The sequence below is a fragment of the Panulirus ornatus genome, chromosome 32 (assembly GCF_036320965.1).
Source record: "Panulirus ornatus isolate Po-2019 chromosome 32, ASM3632096v1, whole genome shotgun sequence".
Taxonomy (NCBI): domain Eukaryota; kingdom Metazoa; phylum Arthropoda; class Malacostraca; order Decapoda; family Palinuridae; genus Panulirus; species Panulirus ornatus.
The window spans coordinates 25063333-25089242 of record NC_092255.1 but is presented as its reverse complement, the minus strand read 5'-3'; the positions used below and the strand labels follow the sequence as shown (position 1 = coordinate 25089242).

The window sequence follows — 25910 nt, the reverse complement described above, 5'->3', positions numbered from 1 at the left end:
CTGATATCAAAACCAGCCGCCGGGTGTGGAACGTGAGAAAATTAACACGACAGAATTGCATTTTTCTTTTTCTCACAGTTTTCTGCACTGGTGGTGGTGGTGTTTACCAAGGCTTCACGTCTAACCAAATATATATATTTATAATATATCAGTGTTTGCGTTATGTAATGTGTTGGGGAGGCACGTGGTCAGTAGACCAGTGCCGCATCCCGCAGGATTCATCAACGAGACTCATGACGCGCGTCCGGGGACGTCCTGGACATAGGAGGCGACCGCCTGGTATGTTCCAGGCGTCGCGGAACGTCCGGGACACGCTAGGGCGGCGTTCCGGGACGTCATGTAAGTGAGTGTGGGAGAGGCGGGCGAGCGAGCGTCGCCGTCAGCCATGTGGAGCGGAGCAAGTTGGTCAATGCCACCAGCGGCGGCGGCAGGCGGCAGGCCGATGCGTCACCCACGGTGTTTCCGTCAGTTCCCCCGCATCTTATTTATAGCGTCGTGGCTCATTGATTTCCCCAGTGATGCCGGGGGTGCTCGAGTGACCACGGTGGCTGCGTTACCATTCCTCGATGATGCGTTCTGGCCCGAGATGTATGCCGGAGAAATGTGTTGGTGCGGGTGAGAAGTGGTCGTGACATCCTAGGAGTGGGAGGTGGTGTTTGGTGACATCGTGGGAGTGGGAGGTGGTGTTTGGTGACATCGTGGGAGTGGGAGGTGGTGGTTGGTGACATCGTGGGAGTGGGAGGTGGTGGTTGGTGACGTCGTAGGAGTGGGAGGTGGTTCTGGGTGACTTCAAAGGTGTGGGACGTGATTGTCGTTCACTTCTGGTGGGTGTAATCTGGTAGAGGAGTAGGACGTGGTAAGGGGTGACGTTAGGTGAGTGGGACGTGGTTACAGGTAATGTTAGGTGAGTGGTATATGGCTCTAGGTGATGTGAGTGGGACTTGGTTTTCATTTACTTCTGATGAGTTGTTCTTAGTTGTAGATGACTTCAGAGGTGATTTTGTGGACTTCAGGTGAGTGGGAGATGGTTGTCGGTGATTTAAGAGGCGTGGGACGAGGGTCCCGGTTAAGATGGACGTGGTGATGACTTAAGACGTGTTTGTCGATGACTTAATATCCGAATTCTCTTAAGACATTTCCCTTGAGAAATGTACGCTAGGGTCTGGTAATGACGTATTGGGGAAAGGTGTGTTGATGACGTGACATTATGACGTGTCTGAGTATCGTAGACATACCTCGATGGAGCAAGGGTTAAGGCCTACCACGGAGCGCTCCTGAGTCAGGGTCGTGAGGGACGAATTTAGAAGAGTGGACGGTAAAGGTCGACCCTCAGGGTCACCTAAAAGTTACGGTGTGTCGTATTGTGGACCGAACTACTAAAGTGCGCCAACCTACAGCCGACCGCCTCCCACATTTTTTGTGCTATGTATCCGCTCTTCCCCGTTTTCTGAAAACGAGAGTATGATTCTTTTCTCTTCTCATCTCGTGCATTGATACACTAAGATGTATGTATACACACGTATAGACCAGTACTCAGGCGTACGTAGCTCAGAAACCAGGCACATACAGGGACACTGGCGAACATACATTGGTATGAGTATCGTCAGTTTGTGTTGGTGGCGTAGTAGCATGCACGACCGGTAGGGGGACAGATGTGAGGCGCCGGGGATGCCTTGGTGCCGCCGCGGGCTGTGGCAAGGAATGTTTGGCGTGAAAGTTGTCGAGTGGCCGCGCCTTTCTACAGCGGTGGCGGCCAGCGAGGCACAGGTGGAGGGAGGTGGGTCGGGGGAGCCGTCACCCCAACCACCCCACTGGATCTGTGGGTAACCACGGGGCAGTAGACCCTTCTGTTGGTCACGCCCCGACCCCACCTGACCCGGCGCGTCATGCACCGCCCTCAACTCTCTTAGAGTCACGACTGTACCCCTTGTGGCGTATATATATATATATATATATATATATATATATATATATATATATATATATATATATATATATATTTTCTTTCTTTTCTTTCAAACTATTCGCCATTTCCCGCATTAGCGAGGTAGCGTTAAGAACAGAGGACTGGGCCTTTGAGGGAATACCCTCACCTGGCCCAATTCTCTGTTCCTTCTTTTGGAAAAAAAAAAAAAACGAGAGGGGAGGATTTCCAGCCCCCTGCTCCCTCCCCTTTTAGTCGCCTTCTACGACACGCAGGGAATACGTGGGAAGTACTCTTAATCCCCTATCCCCAGGGATAATATATATATATATATATATATATATATATATTACCCGTAAGGGGAATTACCGAACCTCTACCCTGTTACCATGCGTTTCTACGATAGAGAAGAATTACAGTTGAAATCATTACAGAAAACGTGGAATGGTTATAAGGGTGAACTAAATTAGACACCAAACAAAACTGTAAATAAAGATAACTTTGAGATATTGATTATTTAGTGTCTTGGCTTAGTACTACAAGGATTTATGATCCTTGGTCGTTCTTAGATTTGCATGAATGGACATTTTAGAATATGTGATAGTATGTCGAAAAGTTTGGAATTGAAATAATGGCTATAGATTATTTTATTTATTATGACATTGATGATACATTTTAGCGAGTATATCTAAAAAAAACGAGAAGTGTACCTAACCGTCTGTTGAAAATAACTTCCGAGAAAATGAGAATAATCGGGTTTTAAGCAGAATTCATTTTCGTAGAAAACGAAGCGTCAGCAGTAAACAAGTGGGATATAGATAGAACTGGAAGTTTATATTTTGTTATAATGAATTCAGGTAATCTAGATGTGGCCATATCCCTATATGATTTTCGCAACCATTTTTCCGTGGTTTAACACCCTCCAGCTCCCCACACATATCACTCTGCGGTGAAATTTTAAACGAAGAAAAAAAAAAATGCTTTGTGGTTGGCCATATGTGTGCCAGATTTCGTAACACTCTGAGGTCTAGGAGAAACTTGCGGGACACCACATTAACAGACACCAACCAACCACCTTAGTGTGGTGGTCAGCATTGCGACTTCCCCGGCCCGGGTTCGACCCCTAGACCAAGGGACCGGCACACAGCCAACCCAGTTGTTCATTTAACCTTTTGGGGCTGGTCGATAAATGATTGGAATAAACTTTTTTTTTTTTTTTTAGCTAAAAATAGTTAACCACATGTGCTATGGTACAGCTTTTCTTCATAGTCCCTTACGTATATAGGTTTTCCTATAGTATCCAACCTGTTATATAAAGTGTTCTGTAGTATCTGATCTGTTATGTAGGGATGGAATGGTGAACACTGTGAATTCGTTTCATTAAACCATTACCATCTGTCTCTCTCTCTCTCTCTCTCTCTCTCTGATCAGCTGTGTCTGTGAAGCTTTCTGCCATTACAAGTTGAGTACCGGGTGATTAGCGCGCGGTGTGTGTCTGTCCCTTGTTGTAGGTGCATGTCTCCGCCGCCAGCTGGTACCAGCAGCTTGGGGTACGCCGTGCAGGGTGCGTCCGGGGTCATGACCGGTCCCGTAGTGGAGGCAGGCAAGAAAGTAGTTCTTCTTGCCTCACGAGGGAAACCCTGTCAGCCTTGACCGCACTCGTCTACATATAGGCACGAGCGCGTGTGTGTCTGGCCCCGTCAACGTTGACAGATGTCAAGGGTCTGGGCCAAGTAAGTGCTTGGCCGCGTATGCCTCTTTCGTCTGCACAGGCAAAATCGCCATCATTATAATCTGTATGGACCCATACACTGGCTAAACCTCTGATATCATGATAATTTCCATAACCTTCGCCTTCATTTTCATTATTTATTTACATTTTTGTACAACGTTTCATCGCAAGTTCACAGGAGTTGCTTCATTGTATGGAACCTGCAGTTGCACGTCGGGGAAGGGGGCAAGATGTTTCTTGGAAGAGGGTCAGAAGGCGTCTATAAAGTCTCCCCTTCCGTCACTTTATATGAGATAATACACCAGAAGAAAACGGAGTTGAGTGACGGTGGAGAGTGTGAGAAAAAGGGAAATGCCATCAACTGTCACGGCCGCTTCCTGTCCCCAGGCGGCAGCCACGTCCTCTCCTGTTTCTCCTCCTCCGCGTCACTTGGTGTTTATCAGTCCTTCCGTTGCTGATTTTGCTGTTACTGCTTCTGTTGCTACTTTATGTTTGCCTCTGTTACCCCAAGTAGCCTTTGGTGTCTTTTTATTTTCCCTGCGGTCAGTAAAATAATAAATATCCTGCCTTTTAAAAGGCTCCTGTCGCTCTAACTGTCGCTCCTGTTGCTATCTCTGCTGCCTTTGCTTCCGCAGCCGACCTGGTGTATGATAAATTTGCTTTACTGTTACTCTGTTTTTTTTTTTCTGTTCTCCCGATGTTCCTGGTGCTGCTCCTTTCGGCGTAGGTAGCAACTCTGCTGCTCCTGCTCCTGCTGGCTCCCGTCCTTCTCGCGTGTCTCTCCTGCTGATTATTTGGTCATTAGGCCTATCGACCCCCAGGGTCTTAAATTATGGCCGTCATCGTCAGGTTATTATAACCTTTGGAGAAAAAACATAAATGCCTTCTCCAGGTGCTCGAGATAATGTTTTAAGACAGTACCGGCTCTCACTAGGCTACGATTACAGCTACCCTCAGCTGCACTTTCACCTTCAGCTTATCTGCCTGGCGCTGCTCTCTTTCCCCAGTACGTTCCTCTAGCGGCGCCCGTGGTCATGTAGGTAGGAAGCTGTCTGGCCTGGTGTGGTGGGTGCCGGTAACCCTCGTCCATCGCCCGTGTCACAACCCAACCTCCGGAATGTGACGTCTGTCAGTTCTCGAATTTCGGGTCTTAAACTGTACGCTTCGTGAGGGGTCAGTATAGTATGTTGTTACTTCCTGTGTCTGTAACTTTTTTTTTCCCTCCCTCTTTTGATGTATTGTGATATAGGCAATATATCTAAGCCTTGACGTCCGTTCATGCCTCACTCAGGGCAAGTCAGGAAGTCTGATATTTGATTCGTTACGGTGTCTTGGTGAGCGAGCGGAGGTGAATATCTCGGGGGCAAAGTCCAGCCTGAATTGCGATAACCATTACTGTGCGTCGTAAAAACGCTACCGCCGAGTTATATCGAGCAGTTTTTTTTTTTTTTTTTTTTTTTTACTTTTTTTCGTTTAGATGAATGCTGATAAGACAGGTTGTCGTGATGGGTAGATGGTAGGTTATCGTGGTACCAAGTTAGGTAATGTTAGTAGCAGCAGCTGGTGGCCCTTGTGTTTCCCCCCATTAGGCTGCAGCGCCACGCTGGGTAGTCTGGGCCGCCTTTATAGTCACCAGTTCTTTTTTTCAACTGCTTCGTTATGTCTCAGAAGTTTCATTAAAGTGATTGTTTACTGTATGTATTATTCTTGATGTAGTTAAGCCAGACACCACTCTACGAAATGGCACTTGTAGGGTATTAAGTAAGATGTTGTTATTAACCTTCATCATTTGTCTAAATGTCAGGACAGGACTGATCTCTTTATATCAGTATGTGTCAGCACACGAGACACACTTCATAATGTTACACAGTTACCGATGTGTGAAGTTTACAAGAAATATGACTTTTACTGACGAGTTCTGTAGATGGTGCGGGTTTGCTGGGGTGAGCATTTGACCTGTAGAAGAAATATTGCTTTTTTCCCCCCGTGGTGTTCGTCAGCGTGTGGCAGGTGCTCGCGGTCATGCCGGTAAACTTCGTCGACTACAGAAGGTACGTACATCGTGACGACAGTGACGCGCAGCCTGGGAATCAGAAACAATCTCTCTCTCTCTCTCTCTCTCTCTCTCTCTCTCTCTCTCTCTCTCTCTCTCTCTCTCTCTCTCTCTCTCTCTCTCTCTCCTGTATATTTCTGCGGGAGTCAAACATTACTGAAAAAAAGGCATTGTTTGGCCATATAATAGCCCGTATGTTCATGACATTTTGATAAAAAGAATTTTTTTTTGTGTGTACATCCCTCACACAGGCGTATATGAGAATTTTCATGTGGCCACCTTTGGTTGTTCATGGGTCAAAGGTCACGTAACAACACTATACTTTGAGTTATATTTCATCCACGTCTCATGGAATTGGGCCCCGAGATGTCTCACCACATGACCAGTGTAAGACGACCAACCTTAACCCTCTCGTAAGGTCAGAGGTCACGAGGATTTTCCTTCTCTCTTATTTTCACGAGTTTTGCCGTCTGGAAATTTTATCTTTCGTTTACACCATCTGTCACTTGCTCTCCGTATTCTGTTGACCCATGACCCTGGGGAGGAGGCTCATGACCATTGACCGGTGGCGAGCGCCGGTGACCTCTGTGGGGTGTCCGGCAGCCACCAGAAGAGAGGGAGGAGGAACATGGAACTCCTAGCCAGAAGTCCCGAGCTGGTTGCCTGGTCGTCAAGGGCGCGGGCGTTCGGCGCGCCCCGGCCTTGCCCACCGTTTCCTCGCGCACTTTTTTCAAACTCGTATTCCCGCGTCTGTTTTCGATATTAATTATTTCCAGTTATCCCCCCCTCGCTCCCCTTAGGCGACTTGACATTGATGTTCTCATTTGATATCTCACATTACGGTTCAGGGAAGAGGTGTTCTCCACCGTCTCTCGCTGAACTTGTAATGAAAGCAAGGCCTCATAAGTAGCCGGTTATCATCTTAATAAGGAAACAAGCCAAGCATAAGAACTCATTTTTCAGTGTGTATAACGTTAGTTTACGGTCAAGAAAACGTGAACGCACTCTTGCAAAATTCTAATAATATTTGAGGTTGATATATATATATATATATATATATATATATATATATATATATATATATATATATATATATATGGCTGTTTTGCCTCAGCTCATAACGGCCAGCCATAAACTGGAGCATGGGGCGATAGTGCACGTAACTGAGTGAGACTCCCGGAATGTGGTGTGTTACGCCCTGGTGAAGATTGTGTACCCTGTTGTGTTGCCTCCACCGCCCTTCATCGTGTATGCGTGTGTGTCTGTGTCTGTCTTTACTCCTATACCTATATGTGTCTATGTATTCACACACAGACACTCACATCCCAGGCCAAGCCAGGTGTGTGACAATATTGACAGCCGGAAGTCTGTTATCTAGAACAGGATTTTCACCCTTGGATCACGGACACATACACAGATTGACACTTACACGTATACGGACACACACACACACACACACACACACACACACACACACACACACACACACACACCGTAGGATGGAGCGTGCCAAGTGACTTTGCTGGAGGCTGGCTGCCGTCAGCTGGGCCCCTCAGTGTCACTTGCAAAAATACCAATGATTTATTGTATTGGTGTCTGGTTCATACTCTGCTGGGCAGTGGCTCGTGTGTGTGTGTGTGTGTGTGTGTGTGTGTGTGTGTGTGTGTGTGTGTGTGTTTGGAACACTGGGTTGTATAGAGCTGGAATACAGTGTTGCATCGATCGACCAGCGATAATAAAGTTATCAGTTATTATGGGCCTCATTATAGGTTCGCCTGAAATAAAGTATCTCGTAAAAGTGTCGTATATTAAAATGTCGACTCGGCAGAAGTGTTGCTGACGGTGTCCCGTTATGTAAGACTTGCAACACATTCTGCCGTAATAGTGTGACCTTTCTGGAGGTAATCTCTCTCTCTCTCTCTCTCTCTCTCTCTCTCTCTCTCTCTCTCTCTCTCACACTGTCTCCGTTATTTTTCTGTCCGCTTCCTCCACTTTTTTTTTCTGGAAGATTTTCCTCCGGTTCTCAGGATGTTAAGCTTCAGGTGGTCGTGTCATGGTGTAGGTTACTCTTGGTGTTACTCATAGCCATTATTTGTGGCTGTGTACATTGTCGTGCGTACGTATGTTAACCCCTGGAGTACAGCGACACGTCTTTTGAGTACGACGGTACGACCCTTGGGTGTCGTGGCATGACCTTTGACCATGCCCTTTTAATGGTTAGGTTAAAGGCCGTGGCATCATACCCAAAGGTCGTGCTCAAGGGTCGTCCCGTCGTGCTTAAAGGTCGCTCCGTCGCGTTAAAAGGACGTCCCGTTGTGTTCAGCACAATTGTATCTACTGACGTCACGCATCCGGGGGACACGGAAAAGAGGGATCCGTGTAAGGCTTTGTCTTGGGAGGGGAGAGGCGAGGGAAGCGTTTCATCTAATTACAGAAGAGAATAATGAAAGGTAGTTTTCTTCCACGCCCCAGGCGGTGTAGGTCAGTTGTTGACGCGCGCTACCCTCCCGAAGGCGCTTGAGGTGGTGTGAACCCGCGTGCTGCCCACATCGCTGGCACGACCAGGTGTTGTCAGTTCGTACTGCCATCTCTGGCAGCAGGCTCAAACGCTTTTGAAATATTTACGAATTTCTTTCTCCGGTATTATGATAACACGTATTTCTGGACTTGCAGTATGAAAAAAAAAAAAAAGATGAGCGAATAATTACCAAATTATTAGAAATTTATTTAAGATGTGTGGGAAATGTTTTTCGTAAGTCATCATTGCGTGAGGATGAGTACATGGCTGGCTCTTCCTCAACAGATCCTCGTCTGAAAGTGTTATGAGCCAGTGTAATGATTGGTGTATTTTTGGTATCACTTTAAAGTACATTTTCGTTAAGGTAGTTTATGGATGTTTATGCAAGGAGTCATGTTTGTTTCCTGGATGAGGCTGTACAGGTGCGGGTGGCGTGGAAAGGTTATGGGGGTATCCTAAATATTAGCCAGAAATGACTTGTTTTGAGCGATGTTTGCATACAGTGAATGTCCGCTGGGGGGTGTAGACAACGGGACCGATGCCTTACTAGGCTGTAAGTTTCCACTGTGTTCATACATTTGTAGGGGCGTTTTTAGGCGTGTCCCAATCAATATACCTTCACTCTAGAGGTCATCAACATACTCTACTCTTAGAAATCACACCGAGTTAGTTAGTGGGTCAACAGTCAAGCCTTTTAAGCTTTAGACAATGTGTATTTCACCTGTATATATATATATATACATATATATATATATATATATATATATATATATATATATATATATATATATATATATATATATAGGCTTTTCGTAGATGAATTGTAGAATACAATAGGAGCTGATGTTATAAAGTCTTTGACTAGTAAACGTTTTCTCTGTATTCAAACCCCTTCGTTGGTTGAGTTGTATTCAAACCCCTTCGTTGGTTGCGTTGTATTCAAACCCCTTCGTTGGTTGAATTGTGTTCAAACCCCTTCGTTGGTTGAGTTGTATTCAAACCCCTTCGTTGGTTGAGTTGTATTCAAACCCCTTCGTTGGTTGCGTTGTATTCAAACCCCTTCGTTGGTTGAATTGTGTTCAAACCCCTTCGTTGGTTGAGTTGTATTCAAACCCCTTCGTTGGTTGACTTGTATTCAAACCCCTTCGTTGGTTGGTTAACTGGGTCTTGTGTCTAATGACAGCCGTCAATGTCAGGCAGTAAGCCACCAGTCACATGATCACCTTCTTCAGGAGTTGAAGTTTGCCATACACGCCCTCACGGGTCACAAGCGTTCCTTCTTCAGAAGGAGAGAGTTATTTATACTCGTGTTGGTCTGCCTCGTCATGTAGGTGTTGGGGTGTATGGGAATGCTTCCCTCAGACGTGGGAAAAAGTCATTACTGATGACATCATTTTTTCAGTTTTAAATATATAATTAATTTAACTTGTTACATAAAAAGGTATTCATGATATTTCGAGAAAGGAAAAATGTGTATATAGCCAAAAACAAAATTGTTTTACTTTTCAGAATTATTTTATGGAAAGTTTGAACTTCTCTTGCCATTACACGATATTATAGCGGCAGAGGCTTGAATGCCTCATAGTAAGTGCTGGATCGAGGCCCTTATCTCTCTCTCTCTCTCTCTCTCTCTCTCTCTCTCTCTCTCTCTCTCTCTCTCTCTCTCTCTCTCTCTCTCTCTCTCACGTCAGTAGGGCTCCTACAGCTGTTAATAGATAATAAACCTTTCTAAAGTTGGCCAGGTCAACCAGGCTAAAGGGGATATGCGAGGCTCAGCCACAAACGGTCTTATTGATCAAGTATCAGGGAAGACACGACGGAGGCCCGGTCGAAAGCTGGGCTGCCAGATCATGAGGCAGTTGCCAGGCCAGGCCAGGCCTTCTGGCGACTGACTCTTCCTTTGAACTTGGAACAGATATACGTTCAGCACCACACGGGGGGGGGGGGGGGGGGGGGGTTGTCATGATCATTGAAGTTGGTAGTAAATACCATCGTTCCCTCCCTCCTGTATTAGGGACATTTTATGATGAAAAACAAAAGGAATGTAGAAAAAGGGATGTACTGTGGAATGTTCACAATGTTAGGTAACCAGAGTGAAGAAGGTTTGGTGTATGACATAAAAAGGAAAGAAAACGTTTTCAAAATACAAAGAAAAATCTTCTTTACGCATTGTTGTAATGTATTACGCGTTCGTCATGGTCGGCCCGAATGTACGTAAAAAAAAAAAAAAAAAAACGGACGAAGCGGGTTCGCTTGAACAACACTTGCACTCGCCTCCCCACCGTTAAGTTGGCCTAAAAAGATTACACCTTCCCTTCCGTCGGCCATGATTGGGTTAGCTCTCGCTAAAACTTCGTTTATGGATTTTCCAACTCGTAATAAACCAGTTTTGCGCAGGTTGAGTCGAGGATAGGATTAAAAGGCACGTAAATTGAACTTTATGGTTTATTATTCTGACGGGATGAGTGGGTTTACTCGAAAACACTTAGGGTTCACAGGTATTGTATCAAGCGTGTTGCAAGCGTCAAGATTATCCATTTTAAAGGATAATATTTTCATGTTTTGACGCCTGGCCTCGAGTATACTGACGTATGCTGGACGATGTGGTAACAAATACTTGTACCAGGGTGTAGTAAGGTAATATTGAATGACAGTAGGAACTTGAAGTGTTTGTGGCCTTAGCACGAATATTGAAGGCGGAGATGTAAGCGATTGTATTGTTGCTCTACATTTTCTTTTTTCTTCGTGTCATAGAAGTCAGAAATGATTTTTCGAGACAATATTGAACACTCAGCTCCTCAGCTGTGCTTATGTATGGTCTCGAGTACATGGAAGAGGGTGTGAGTGGAGAGGTCGGTGTCTGCTAGGGCGAAGAAGATGGGTATGGTTCGACGTTGTAGTTGTCCCCACAGCGTGGTACTGATGCGAGCCTTGGGCCTTTTGAATGCAAGGGAACGGACGAGGATGGACGTGTTGGAAATGAGATGCTTGCGGACAACATGTGGAGTGAGGCGGGCTGATCGTGTGAGGAATGACGGGTTTAAGAGAAAGTAAAGGTGGCAAGCGTAGCTCTGACCTACCATGGTATGTTGTAGTGGTTCACACCTTATGGTGAAGATCGGCACCAAAACTGATTATGAGGAATTACGTGTTAAAAGTAGAGGAAGAAAGTAGGAAGCGTCAAAGAATACAGAAACACGAGGTGAAAGTGAGGGGCGTGCGTGGGATAGAATAAAATTGATCGATGTGGTATATGGGAGGCAGTGTGCCGTTATTGGCCTGAACCAGAGCATATAAAGCAGGCAAGGTAAACCATGTAATAGTGTGTGGGGCTTATCTGTGGACGGTAGAATGTAAGTTTCAGTTCAGTATACGTCATGCCTGCAGATTGGAGGCCATTCTTCGATTGTCCTTGACGCTGTCTCGTTAAGTGCGGGAGAAGGTTTTGTTTTATAGCGAGGTGGTGCTCGGAACTCATCCTTCAAGGAAGATTCATCTCCAGCTTCCATATTGTACCCGCTTTTCGAAACTGTTAATAGATAGTTTTGAGTCGGGGGGAAAGGGTATGTAGTTATGTATCAGTTTACATTGTCAAGAGAACCAAATTTTGGTTCATGCGAAGTGAAATCCTTTCTATAAACCACTACATACTGTACGTACGTCAGTGATGTTTCTCTTTTATGGAATCATAAACAGAGTACTGTGTGACATAACCTGGATGTGTTTTCGTTATTTTGTTTGGTGTCATCACTGATGAGGATTGATGAAAAATGTATTAGAATCTATAAGACAAGTGTTGATAATCTTTGCTTTTTAGTGTATAAGACAAACGATTTGAAACTTACATAATTTTGTGTAAGACGAACCAGTCTGAAACTTGCATTTTAGTGTGTAAAACAAACACTCTGGAAATCCCCAGCACAATAGAGTGTGAGACGGACTTTGGAAACCCCTTGCATATAGTGTGTAAGACAAACTGTGTAGAAACACTATCCCACAGTGTTTAAAAGTGGAAAAATCTTGCAATAGTTTCTAAAACAGAGTATTTGAACACGTGCGTGATCATGGTAACACAAGTGATGGAGGAGGAAAGCAACGCACGAGTCCAGCTAAGCTGTCTGTAACTCAGCTTCAGTGAGTAAATAGAGCATCGGGAAAGGTCTCTTTCCAAAGAGAATCCAAGAGGTTGGATCCCGCCGCAGCCATTAAGAAGCTGGATCCCACCGCCGCCAGCAAGAGGCCGCTGAATCACAACGCTGCCACCAGTCCTCGCTAAATGACCGATGAGTCGCCCCGGGCGCTGCAGCTCCTCATTGCTCTCAACATGGCCAGCATGTCCGTCCTAGTATACGGCGTCGGGGTGGCCGTCAAGTCAGGGGCCACTCTTGGAGGACTCCTCCTCATCCTCTATATCGCCATCATCCTCTACATTCTCTACAACTCGGCACTTCTGCCGCCCATTTTGTGTACATCGTAAGTGGCTTTTGGTCGTGTGGTAGCTGTCGGGTGTTTTCCTCTGGCTATTTGTTAGTGTGTGGCTGTCCCCGCACACACCCCTACGTGTTTATGTTGTACTGATCTGTTACGAAGATTTCCATTTTTTTTTCTATTATTATTTTCTAAACAGGTTCCACAATCCACTGGTGCGACCACCGCTCTCCTCATTCACCATCACCGCCCTCATTATAGTCATCCGAAACTTCTGCAAATTATATTTTGCTCTAAGTGGTCTAACGACCCTCCTTACCGCCCGCATCACCAAGACTGCAAACCACCATCGCCTGCAGTCACACACACACACACACACACACACACACACACACACACACACACACACACCTCCCCCACCATCGCCGTCATTACCACATTCACATCTATTATGTCCTACAGCCGCCATCACCTCCACCACCACCACCACCATCTTAAGTTGTTAACATACCGTTGCATGGCGTTTTTGTACCCACCTTTTTGATGTAGTCTTCATGGACAAAGATTACTGTTTTTCCTCCCACATTTCCTTCGTCAGCAATTCTCCCTCCATCCCCAACACTGTCACAGCTGCTTCTCTCGCCGCCACATGCCCCCCACTGCCACTGTTACCTACTCAAACACAGCTGCCATTATCATTGCACTGCCACAAGGCACTTAACAAACTGTAATGCACTTGAGTGTGTAGAACCCCCGTTATGTCTGGCCCTCGCTGGAGAGTATGGGGGTGGCGAATAAAGTGATGAAATTGAAGGTGATTGAAATTGAATCACCAGGTCGACGGCCCTCAGGGGAGCACGAAACCTCAGGCTGCAGCATGACGCTTCTGACGCTGTAATGTCCGAGCTCCATCGGAGCTCACGTGCCATTACCGTTGATTGCCAGTCCTCTCGTGCCTTTTGTCCCTGTTGCTATACTGTTGCCCCAGAGTACCCGTGAGGACTCCCGCCAGCAACGCTGAAACCGGAGGCTGTGTGGGGATTAGGGAGTCTTCGGGAGTGTCGCCAGGCATACTTCTGTGTAGTTTTAAGCGTGAGACCTTCACTTCCTCAGCGGTGTGGGCGTGAGACACCCCGCGAGCAGTGTGCTGGGCGGTGTGGGATGAGGGCTGACCACTGAGGTGGGGGCTGTGGTTGGGCGTCATCAGCTTTCCCCCAGCACATGGGGCAGGGGCTGCGCCACCTTCACCACCGCTCATTAACGGCCATGTATTTTCTCCTCTCTCTTGACAACGCCAAGCCCAGCACACCCTCCTGCAGGACTCCCGCTGCACTAATCCCCTCTCCCTCCCAACATTCCCTCCACAGTCCTACACAGGACCTTCACTTTCGTCTTTACAACTCCATCAAATTCCTCTTCTCCATCCTTCCCGAAGTAGTGCCCCGCACTTCATCACATGTAACCCCAGCCATCAACTCGACTACTTCCCTGTCCTCAGTACGTCTAAAACGCGTCTCCCAGGCTTCAGTGCGTTTACCGACCATCCCCCCCCCCCCCCCCACCCACCACCCCATGCGTCTGTCGCCCAGTGTTCCCCTGACACGTTTTATGTGAGGATCATCAAGACTTTACAATGGTCAGTTTCAGGAATATCTCCCCGCCTTGTTCTCACAGTTCCTTGTTTGACCATTACGTACGACAGAGTCACTCGATATATCACCCGTTCCTTATCGTTATCTCCCTGTGTCTTATCGTTATTCCATTTCCTGCTGGTCTCTGTTTTTACCGCTCCACCTCTGTCATCCTCCCATGTATCCTTATCCTCCATCATCTTTGTTGTAAGAACCCGTCAGGCCATCATCACCAACGTTCTCCTCACCCTCCACACCATCACCACCACTCGCGCCATCATCCACAAGCATCACCACTTGCCTCACCCTCCACTCCCGTCACCCAGCACTGGTCTGACCCACGATTACCACCACTTGCCGCAGCATCACCATCACTCGTCTCATACCCTCCACCAACATCGCCATCACTCGTCTCATACCCTCCACCAACATCACCATCCCTCGCCTCACGATGTCTCTGTTCTTCCGCAGGTTCGGCCACCCACTGTTCCGGTCGAGCAAGGAGCGGCGGCGGGCGAGGCTCAAGGACGTGAGGTCCTCCAAGTGCAACTCGGGCGACTCTGGCGACTCCGGGATCGAGGTCAGTAGGAGGTGGTGGGCCAGGTACCTGGTATTGATGCTCCTTCCATTCCTCCTTCCTTCATTCCTACCTTGAGTGGTTACACACTCATACACTCGCCATTATTACTCTTAATTACCTCTATATGGTGGTGTTACCGGACTCCGCCCGTTCGAGGCTGCGCCGGGAGAGAAAACTCACCCTTGGCGAGGCTGTATCAATTGGAACTCCATTCTTGTCGAAGGTCTTTTCACTCCAAAGGAGGTCACAGATACTCCAGGGGCTACTGGAAGTAACACAGATTTGGGGTGCAGGAAGGAAGGGAGAGAGAGAGAGAGAGAGAGAGAGAGAGAGAGAGAGAGAGAGAGAGAGAGAGATCCTGGGTAACACCAGGACTCTTTCCTAGAAGTTGGTCTTAGTATAATTATAGATATATAGAAACTTAAGATTATGTCTGTATATTAGTTTAGCTTGGTTATCTCACAGGCCTTGAAACCTACTGGATTGTCTATATTCCATTGAAAGATTTCTTCCTGCCTGGAGTGCTGGAAGTAGATGAAGTAATGCCAGGGACAGAGCGAGTGAGATAGGATGATTTTTTTTTAAGAGAAAAGCAGAAGAATGTATAGTTGAATGATGATAAGAGCGAATAGGATTACTGGATGGCAAGATGACTCATGGACAAAGGTGATAACAGGTAGATGCCTTCGAAACACTGTTGTTAATTGGATAAGAGGGAGAGGCTGTGTTCCATCAGAATTTATATCATTTACAAGTTTAAGTTACGAAAGCCACAGATAAAATAGTTGTTTACATTTATACGTAGCAAATAATTGTAAATAATGTTATTTACGTTCGTCCCCGTGAGCACGACGGTACAACTCGGGCGTGCACAATGGCTGCCCTCCTAATCCTTGTCCTTAAGGGTGAGGATCAAAGGCCAGGCCATCGTGCCCAAGGGTCCTACAGTCATGCTCAAGGGGTTAAGAGATAATTTAATTGCCAGTCCCATGTATCACAATAATAGTCTGGTAACATGTTACCATCTGCGGCGTTATTGGAAATGTAACGAGGTTGGTGTCACCTTGCAAGCGTTACAATTATACCCCCGCCGTCAACGTACAGGAGCTCGGAACTCCTAAATTTCATTTTAATTATAAGAAACTACAGTCGCCCTTTTTCCTGGAGGTGATGATAGGCCATGGGATTATTGCAGGATATTGCTGGTGTGTTGGTTCAAGGAAACTTTTGCTCAGTAAGCACAGGAAAGAGAAAGTATTAAAGATTGTCTTCCAGGGGATGATAAGTTCGGCTGAGCCAGCTCGGCTGCTTCAGGGGCCCTCCCTTGCCAGCCGTATGTCCAATCAGTTTGTTTATAATTCTGAGGGAATACGTCTTTTAGTCTATCTTTCTCTGTCATCTTTCTGTTTGTCTATTTGTCCTCTATTGTAGCCATCTTTCATTCTCAGTTAATGTATACATCTTAACTGTATTCATGTATCTTTTTTCAGAAGTGATGTCGGAGGAAATGTTTTAATTTTTGTCTTTTTTATACCTTTATCCATATTTTTTTGTCTTTTTAGTCTTTTAGTTTATATTTTATTTATTATCACTCTGTGTTTCACTACAGTCTTTGTGTTCATCTTTATACCCAAGATGTATATGTCCATCCACGAAAGCCTAGCCAGGGAGAAGCAATGTAATTATTGGCGGATATAATTCCCGTGTGTATTGTCTGTCTGTCTGTCCGTTAGACAGTAAGTGTCGCATCGCTTATTAGATTTCTCTGACGGTGTTTCCAGTTGAGTCACGATGAAAAGAAAGAAGGTTCGAATTGTGTTTGAGAACAAAGGTAGGTGTTGCCCTGTTCCTGCTGCTGCTGCTGCTCTCTTGAACACGCCCCATTCTCTCTCTCTCTCTCTCTCTCTCTCTCTCTCTCTCTCTCTCTCTCTCTCTCTCTCTCTCTCTCTCTCTCTCTCTCTCTCTCTTCATCTGTCCCTTCCCTTTCTCCTCTCTTCTCTCATATCTTTTCTCCTTATCTTCCTTCCATCCGCTCTCCTTTACCTCTTCTATCCGGTTCTCTGATTGCACGATAAGTTAGACGATTATTGTGGCAAATTCTCTCTCTCTCTCTCTCTCTCTCTCTCTCTCTCTCTCTCTCTCTCTCTCTCTCTCTCTCTCTCTCTCTCTCTCTCTCGTTGCTTTGTGTCTCAGGGTACATCCGGGAGCAGCCTTAACTCCTCAAGTATAAACGTAGACTCTCTCGGCTCCAGGGATATGGTGTAGGGGGTCTCTTTCTCTATCTGTCTGTGTATTGACGCTGTATCTCCAGAATAAGCTGTCATCCACGCAGTGTTCTGCCAAGAGCTGTTTTGAATATTACTTTCTTGGTTCCCTGCACACAGAACGGGATTCCTACGTTGGTAGAATTTCTCAACCGGTGCTGTACTTAGAGGGAGTGACACGAACATACGCAGGCAAGCACGCGCGTGTGTTTATCTCAGGTAGCCAGTCCTTTGGAGCAGATATTGTTAGGATTGGTAAAGTGGCAGGAGGGGAGCAGCGGCAGCAGCAGGAGGCGGAGGGTCGAGAGCCAGGAGGTGGAATGGAGGCTCTGTGTGGGGGGGTGTTTGCGAGGAGGTTAGCGGGGAAGGGAAGCCATGGGTGGGAGGTGAGAAGGAGAAACCAAAGGAAGGTTGGGGAGGGAAGAGGAGGGTTGGGGAGACAGGAGGAAGGCTGAGTGAGGAACGAGGGAGATGGGTTGTGTCAGACATGACGGGAGGTGGCAGTGGGAGGGAGGACGAGTCTCATAGGCCACTGCTGGACTGTGACGCACATGGAAAGAACCGTGTAGCCAACATCATGTGTTTCCTCGTCATGATCAGTCCCTGTTGAACATGGCTGTGTTATGATACAAGCCGCTGATGTTGTATTTTATCGTGTTATGAACCATGACTCGTATTATCGTCATGACTCAACTCATCAACGTTCACATGTAAAATGACGATGGCGAAATGACACGTCAAAGAGAAAAAGTTGCGTCACGTCTATATTCTTTGTTTAACTATCTGTTAACGCTAGTGTTCCACAGATGCTTTAACTTTTCTCGTTTCCCCTCCCCCCCGTCACAGCTGGTGACGACCTCGGGTCAGGTCACCGCGTTGGACATGACCTCTCACGCCGTTGACCTGGACGCCAGCGCCTACGTCGACCCAGCTTTTATGGTGAGTACCCACCCAGGTCGTTACTTGACGTTAGGTCGCCAGTGGTGTGCAGGAGGAGGAACCATCGTCGTGGGTCCTCCTTCAGGAAGCCGCCAGTGGAAGGTCACCACAAAAATAGCAGCAGGTTTTGGAACCCTAGTGGCAGAAGGGGTTTTAGCTCTGTCTCTCTTGAGGAAGGCTGTCACACTCCTCTCCCAGAAATTACGCAAGAGCTGGACAAAAATGTCTCACACAGATCTGTGGATATGCGTCATTGAAAGCGTGGGGAATACCAAGCAGGAAAAGTTGTTGAGACACATAGGAGGCGACTCGAGTGAGCTCAAACACGGTCCCCTTCCAGCCTCGCGAATGGCGTTTCCGATTTCCTAGTGAGAAAGATGAGCTTTGGTATTCCTGGACGTCTGGTTTATTTTCATGCTAATCTGATGTCCCTTCCGACCTGGTATCTTCTTCACCAGGACCTGCCGACCTGGTATATTCAATATCAGGTCTTGCTCACCTGGTAATCTCGAGCATGGATCAGTTTTTCACAGACCGTCGGGACGTCTTGAAAGAAGATAAATGCAAGTTATCGGTGAAGTTGTTTGGGAATGTAAACACGAGCGCGTGCAGTGAGATACAACCAGGCGCGTGTCTTACATATCACCTAGCGTAAGGTGGGGGGGCAGCAGCGGTAACCTGGCGTTGCAGGAGTCTGCTGCACCGGTCTCGGCTGCTGACCCACCCACGTCCTGTCGCATGCAGCCGACTCAGCGGTCGTGATTTGCTTTACCTCGGAGTAAGACGCTGAAGCTGTGCATTTAAAAGGTTACTTGGGGGAGAGAGAGAGAGAGAGAGAGAGAGAGAGAGAGAGAGAGAGAGAGAGAGAGAGAGACGAAGTGATGAATAATGATACTGTTTAATCCCCCCTGAGCTTAACGATACTATACCCTTGAGTATGACGGCCTGGGCCTTCGACCTAACCCTTAAGGGTCAGATCAAAGGGCAGGCAGGCCCTTGATACTGAAGGGTCGTCATAATTGCTTTTCATAAGAGTGATGATTTAACTTTTGTACACGAGCACGACATCACTGGACCTAGCAGAGGGTTAAGTGTATGGTCATTCGACCTGTTAACGACGGCTAGAGAGGGCAAGGATCAGAGGAGGGAGACCAGGCCGCGCCAGATGGAGGGAGACTCAGTGAGGGAAGTTGAATGAATGGAAATGATCATGGAAACATGAGCGCGGCGTCAAGTCTCTGGAAACCATGTGCGAGATCTGATGGTACGTAATTAATTTGATGTCGAGGAGGATAAAGTCCCCGACCGGGTTTTTGTAAGACAGATTTAATCTTTTTAATGTGGGATGTCACTTCATCCCTTTGAGATATATATCTATATATCAATAGATTATCTCTTTCTTCTCTCTCTCTCTCTCTCTCTCTCTCTCTCTCTCTCTCTCTCTCTCTCTCTCTCTCTCTCTCTCTATCTCTCTCTCTCTCTCCGATGTATTTTTTTGTGAACTCGAAAATCCCTTTGAAAGTGTTCATGTTATTGATGAATGTATATTTTGATGACCGCTCGAATACGACGATACAACCCCTGACCACAATAGTACGATCCTAATGCACGACTTTACAACCCTTAGTCACGATGGTACCGACCGCCAATTGTGATGGTCTGGCCTTTCGCCAGACCCTTGAATTTCAGGTCAGAGGACAGGCCACCACCATACACCTAAGGGTCGCACCGTCGTGCTGAAGGGGGATGAAGTCTACGATTCTTTCCAGCTAATAAGAACCTCACACACATATATGGCACTGGGTAGACACAGAGGGAGTACTCAGTGCTTGATCGTGAGTCGCAGTGGTGTAGGTAATGTAGTACGTTGTCTTGTCCCTCCCGGGTGAGCACAACCTTACCCTCCCACGTCCGGGCTCGTAACCCGTGAGGTGTGAGGAGGGTATAATGTATGGGCTGGGAGCGAACACGTGCACGATCCTGGCGATAGACACCCAGACTAGGAGAGGGAAGGAGGACGAGGAGGAGTCATACCCAGACAGATCTCCCACTCCAACCCTCTAATGGCCGTTGGGCCACAGCAGCCGTCCTCCTGCCCGCCACACACGCACGATCACCGTCCTTCTCATTGCACCGCCCGCAGCCATGTCACACCCACCTCTTTTGTTACTCTCTCTCTCTCTCTCTCTCTCTCTCTCTCTCTCTCTCTCTCTCTCTCTCTCTCTCTCTCTCTCTCTCTCTCTCTCTCTCTACGTTCTTTTTCTTGCCCCTTCGGTTTTCATGGTAGCACGGTTCAAAATTCAATTTAGCCATGACGTTGGTTGGTGTAGCCCAGTGTATTCCCCGACGTCGTGGTATGAGAAGACTGACTAAGGTTAAGGTTCCGTTGGACTTGGCTGCACTGAGGCAGTATATTATGAGCATCGCTGGTCACTCCTCGGATCCTTGCCCCTCAGAATGCAGATATGAAAGATGGGAAGTTGAAAATTGCTTGTTTTTAAGCGTCATTTATTTGTACACATAGTCGTGATATTTCGAGATGCCGTCGGTGCGAATTTATTCAAAATACGGTAGCAGAGACTCTCACAGAAGAGCACCTTGTTGTCTAGTGTCGGGTGGCCGAGCGGAGGGGATGGAACAGAACTGAATGGGTTGGGTGGGTCAGGCGCCTTTGTTGTTGTCAGAGTTGGGTAGAGTTGTGGCTCTCTTGGGCCGTAAGGCTCACGTTGGTTACCAGCGGTTGTGGCTTTGGATCGAATTTGTAAAGTTTTGATAAGTAGGCTACCTGGACCTGGGCTCTCTCAAGACCTGTACACTTAGGAAGGTTGGGTTGGGCTAGGCTTTGTGTCAACACCTACCCCTAACGAATCAGGTTGTGTCGATATACACCGTATTATAAACGACCGTAGATTTATAAAATGTGATTTTTCCGTCAATCCTTCACACATTTTTCACTAGTGTAAACAGCAGATCACTACAGACTTAAGTACTGTAGGTCCAGATAAAGTGTGCATACGTGTTCATCACTACAGACTTAAGTACTGTAGGTCCAGATAAAGTGTGCATACGTGTTCAGTCTCCTTGATCAAAAGTTCCGTTTGATTGTTGGATGTAGGTAGACGATATAGCGGCTCTGAAGACCCAGGCAGTTGATCGGCCTGAGTTCAAATAATTAACCAACCAGCCTGCCAGTGGTCAGTGTGCTAGGGTTTACATGTTCGTATCTGCTGCATAAACCATGTAATCAAATATATACCGTGAAAGAATTGTCAAAAAAATAATCATTAATGTCGTTCCTTTATAATTATACATGTTAGGATGTATGCCTCCCACATTGTTGTTTACAATGTCAACAATTATTTATCAAAAAAGTCTTGAATGGGTGAAAAATGACCCGTAAAGGATGAAGTACATTTAATGTTGTGAATCGCCCTACAGTGAGCAGATATCTTAAGGAAGTACACTGTACGAATGACTCATCACAGATCAGGTAATGACGCAATACTTGAATCCAGGAACTGGCATATGACGTCATGATTTTCCGGTCCTAGGCGCCTCAGCAACATTACTTGGGGAGAACGTGGGCGGTAACCAGTTAGTGTTTTCTTGTGGGGAAAATTAAGTCGATCAGATTACGTACATGTCCTTGATTTGACCGTCCGTCCCGTAGTTCGTAACACCTCTTCACAGTAGATCACTAAAATTCAGCCAATTCAAACAACAGCATTGAGGAAAAAATCTTAAATAGTTAAGTTGTTGCCATCTTTGGTAACATTTTTTTTTTTCCCCTGTGTGAAGCAAGGGCGTCTGGCCCCCAAGCCTGGCTACCGTGAATATATGTCAGTTGTCAGGATTCCCCCCTGGACGATGCTCATCACCACACAGGTGTCTGAGGCAGTACCGTCAACAATAATGTTTTTACCCCCGAGTTGTCGCGTTTATTGCCAGTTGAAAATGTACTTTATCCCGTACTTTATCGCCATGAGACCATAGCGGGTACTGAAATCAGCTGTATGTGTGTGGCGAGGCCTTCATATTATCATCGAAATATTTCACGCTACAGTTAGCAGTGTATGCCACTGGTTAAAGCCTCACCGTTCCGTTTCTTCAGTGTTCCGACTTGTAGAAAACTGGTGGAAACTAAAGTTTTCCTGTGGATATAAATTGTCTGCTTTTATATTTCCATAGTTTACCACTACCAAGTAAGAGCCGAGTAAAAAGCTTTTCAAACTGGGTACTGACATGGTTTTCGGACGTACACACTGACCACAGCCAGACATTTATAACGTTGACGTGGGCAAGGCTCGGTGTCATGTGCGTAGAATGTGGCTGGTTGGCGCAGTCACCCCCAAGCACTCTGTGTTATTAAATCCTCCATGAAACCTAATTCTTGTCACTTCAGATTTTCAGTCTGGATAGTCGTGATGTTATTGAACCCAGCTGAAAAATGGGTGAATAGTTGCCTGTGCAGTTGTCCGTTATACACACACACACACACACACACACAACACAACAACTCACGAAACTAACGCCGGATTGATAGATGAATATTAAATCCACACTGAAGAAGTGTCGGAATTATATATGTATATATGTATATATATATATATATATATATATATATATATATATATATATATATATATATATATGTGTGTGTGTGTGTGTGTGTGTGTGTGTGTGTGGGTGGGTGTGTGTTAGAAAATTGATTGAAAAAAATCTTAATCCCGGAGATCAGATGGTGTAAAGAGCATATGGATTTTTAGTTTTGCTTGAAAGCGAAATTTTTCCGTATAGGGAGATCGTGGAAGGTTTACCAGCATCCAGCCAGTGTCCTAACTTGCTCGTGGCCCATCCTAGGTTTGGTATATGTGCAGGACTCGGTGTGAGAACTGGGCCGGTGGTTTTGGGTTTGCGAAGGGCTGATGAACTGGCCATTTTCTAATTTAAGGCGGACCATGTCTGAGAGAAATCTTGTAGACCCTTGTAGATGCGCTTGGGTCGGAAACTACAATAGAGGTGGTGGGAAAACGGACGTAGTCGTATTTTCGCGACTGTCCACAGAAAATCGTTCAGAGCGTAGAAAAAACTTTTAATATACGATTTTCACGAAAGGTGATTGTTTTTTACTATTTCCTTTTTGTTGTGTCAGACAGTTGGTGTTAAAGAGCATCACCCGGTGATATGTTGTTCATTATATTTGTTATGAAACACGAATTCACCGCGAAGTTGAACCTCCGCCAACTGTTGAGGTCCCGGGCAGGGCCCTGTGAGCACGCGTGTGTGCCGGAGTAAGGAAGCCGCCAGCGAATGCGTTCATCAGTTCGCGTGTAGCGCCCGTGGTGTGAGGTCGGGTACGGTCGCCGTCTTGGTGACGGCCTTGTGATAGACCTGTTTATACCAGGACATTTTACGTTGCGTACACTCGTGAAGAACAACATTTATGGACTCGAGAATGAATCTCGGCGAAAAATCTAGTGTTTTATGTATTTTTTCGTAATATGTGTTAATGCCAAGTGATTGAGTCCCTCATGATGTTAGGCATGAATTAGTAGACAACAAAAAGACGTATGAGAACGCGGTAGAAGGGCGGGCAGCACGTGCAGGAGCAGAGAACAGCTGGTGGGGTGGTGTGCGTGTGACGGTGTTTGTGGTTGATGGCCAGACCCTTCTCTACTGGGGGTTGTTGACAGCTCCCACCCCACCATAACCATATACACCCTTCCACAGTCTCCACACATCTACTACTGCACCTCCGCACTCGCCGTTTGGGGCTACTTTTACCCAGAGTGAGTGATTGATGAGTACCAAATCCACCATTGTGTGTGGAGTAACGCAGATCAAGAGTCGTGGATGTTATTGTTCCCTGTGGTCAGCAGGTTACCTTGGTAACACGTACCAGCGGTCACAGAGCTGATGCGTTAACGCACTTCAAAGGTCGCTGAACATTTTGATGAGCGCGAGTGAAGTGCGTCAAGATGTCTTGGGTAGTGGACGTGTCCCGTTGTTTAGGACTGATGGACGTTGGTTCCCGGGACGTTAGCAGAAGGGGAACAGGACCATCGGTGCCCTTCAGGCGCCAAACTAAGTCTTCCACATGGCTGCTTGGGTCGCCCCTCAATCGTGGCTCCTCCCAAGGCACTCCCAAAAAGCGACTGCACCGCAGTGGCTCCAGATCCACTCCTTGCCTGGTTGACGAAGCTGTGGCGGAGCCCTTGAAGAAACAGAGTCAGGCTGACGCTCAGGAACCTCTTGGGTCTCTGACCTCAACGCCAGCCACCTCTAGTGTTGACAGCTTGGACACAGAGCCTCCACTACTGCCTCCCCCGTCTTCCCCTGCCCCAGGACCCTCCCCTGCAGCTGCTGGTGCTCTGGTTATGACCATGCCCCAAGTTCCACCATCGAGAACCTCAAGAACAAATCTAGCAAGGTCATGTGAGGTGCTGGGAACAACAGAGACTGATACATCAGTGATTGAAGGTAAACAGTATGTAACCGAGACGCCAGCGCGCGCTCGCAGCGTGTCGAGACTGGACTGTAGCGTCAACTACTCTGACAGCCCTCCCCTGGTGCCTGCCTTGCCAGGAGGGGCTCGGGACTCCCCCAGGGGCGTGTTCTTAGAGGCCCGTGATACGCTAGTCAACCGGTTGTGTGGTGCTGGATCCCGGGTTCCGCCGCTGCCGGATACCGAGCACCCTACCCGAGTTTTCAGAGCCAGACGTCGTTTTGCTAGCTCGGAGCATAGCCTCAGCCAGCCGCCCCCGCAGCGTCGGATCTCACACCTGAAGGGGCGCGAGAACGTGGGTGGTGTGGGCGGCAGGAGTAGATCGGAGCACGCTCTCATGCGGCCGTCGTGGTCGGGCATCTCCTATGCCCTAGAAAGATCCCACAGCAGCGAGTGGTCGGTCTGGGCGCAGGAACTGCTAGATTCACTTCACCAGATGAATGCCAACGCCCACCGCACCACGTACTCCTGCCCGCCCTCCACGTCATCCACCGTATCGTCGTTGTCTTCTTCTTCACCATCCCCGCGACCTCCGTTGCTGGCACGGTCGAGGACGGGCGGCTCTGAGGATAACCAGGTGAGTGTCGAGTCATGCCCAGGGGGTATCGCTACCCTGGTATTGACGTCACTGGTATCATTAAAGTATCCTTCAGGTCTTTCTCGCTGTCGTGGCTCCAGCAGACACTTCCCTGTTTCCTGAAGGAACAGGAAAACTTATTTCCTCGCCGACAGTTGATGCCGTTGTTGGGTAAACGTCCTGTAGTGTTGATAAGGACATTAATTTCCGTTACTTACACACAATAACACACACACACACACCTCAGGTGTCCCAGGAGACAGATGGTAAGTGGTGTGTAAGTTGGACCAGTTATCCGGTGATGAACGATTGCAGAAAGACGAAGCTGTCGTCTTCGAATTTATTGAAAACCGATATTCCTCTGACGCCTCCGAGGCCCCAAGAAAATTCAAGGGACCTCCGCAGAGACGCGCTTGGAAGAAAGAAGGTAAGGTGGGGGAGTAATAGTGGGCGAGAGTGACGGGGGAGAGGAATTGTGTGGGGCGGACGGCTGGGAGGAAATAGAATGGTAGGGGGATTAGTCGGTGAGAGGTATGGGGAGGATAGTAATGGTGGAGGAGACTGGGATGAATGGGAAGACGGCTGAGAGAAATTGGGAGATTCATAGTTGAGGAAACGGCGAAGGGCATTTAGAGAGCATTGTACCGGGAAGGATCGGGGAGTGGCGGTGCAGGAAAAGGCTAGTTCGATGATGGGGGAGGGGAAAGTGAGAGAGAGTCTGGGTGGTTGTGGTGAAGGCACAGAGAAGTGGCGAAGTTC

General features: G+C 47.2%; 1 protein-coding gene across 1 annotated transcript in view; it reads left to right on the top strand.

Moving 5' to 3' along the window:
- The window catches only part of RhoGEF3 (Rho guanine nucleotide exchange factor 3), a 296106-nt gene that overhangs the window by 174953 nt on the left and 95243 nt on the right, over nt 1–25910 (top strand). Inside the window, exons 6-7 of the mRNA XM_071681260.1 lie at nt 14758–14866; nt 17977–18069. Coding sequence (XP_071537361.1) covers nt 14758–14866; nt 17977–18069 — 202 coding nt within the window. The remainder of the gene's footprint in view (nt 1–14757; nt 14867–17976; nt 18070–25910) is intronic.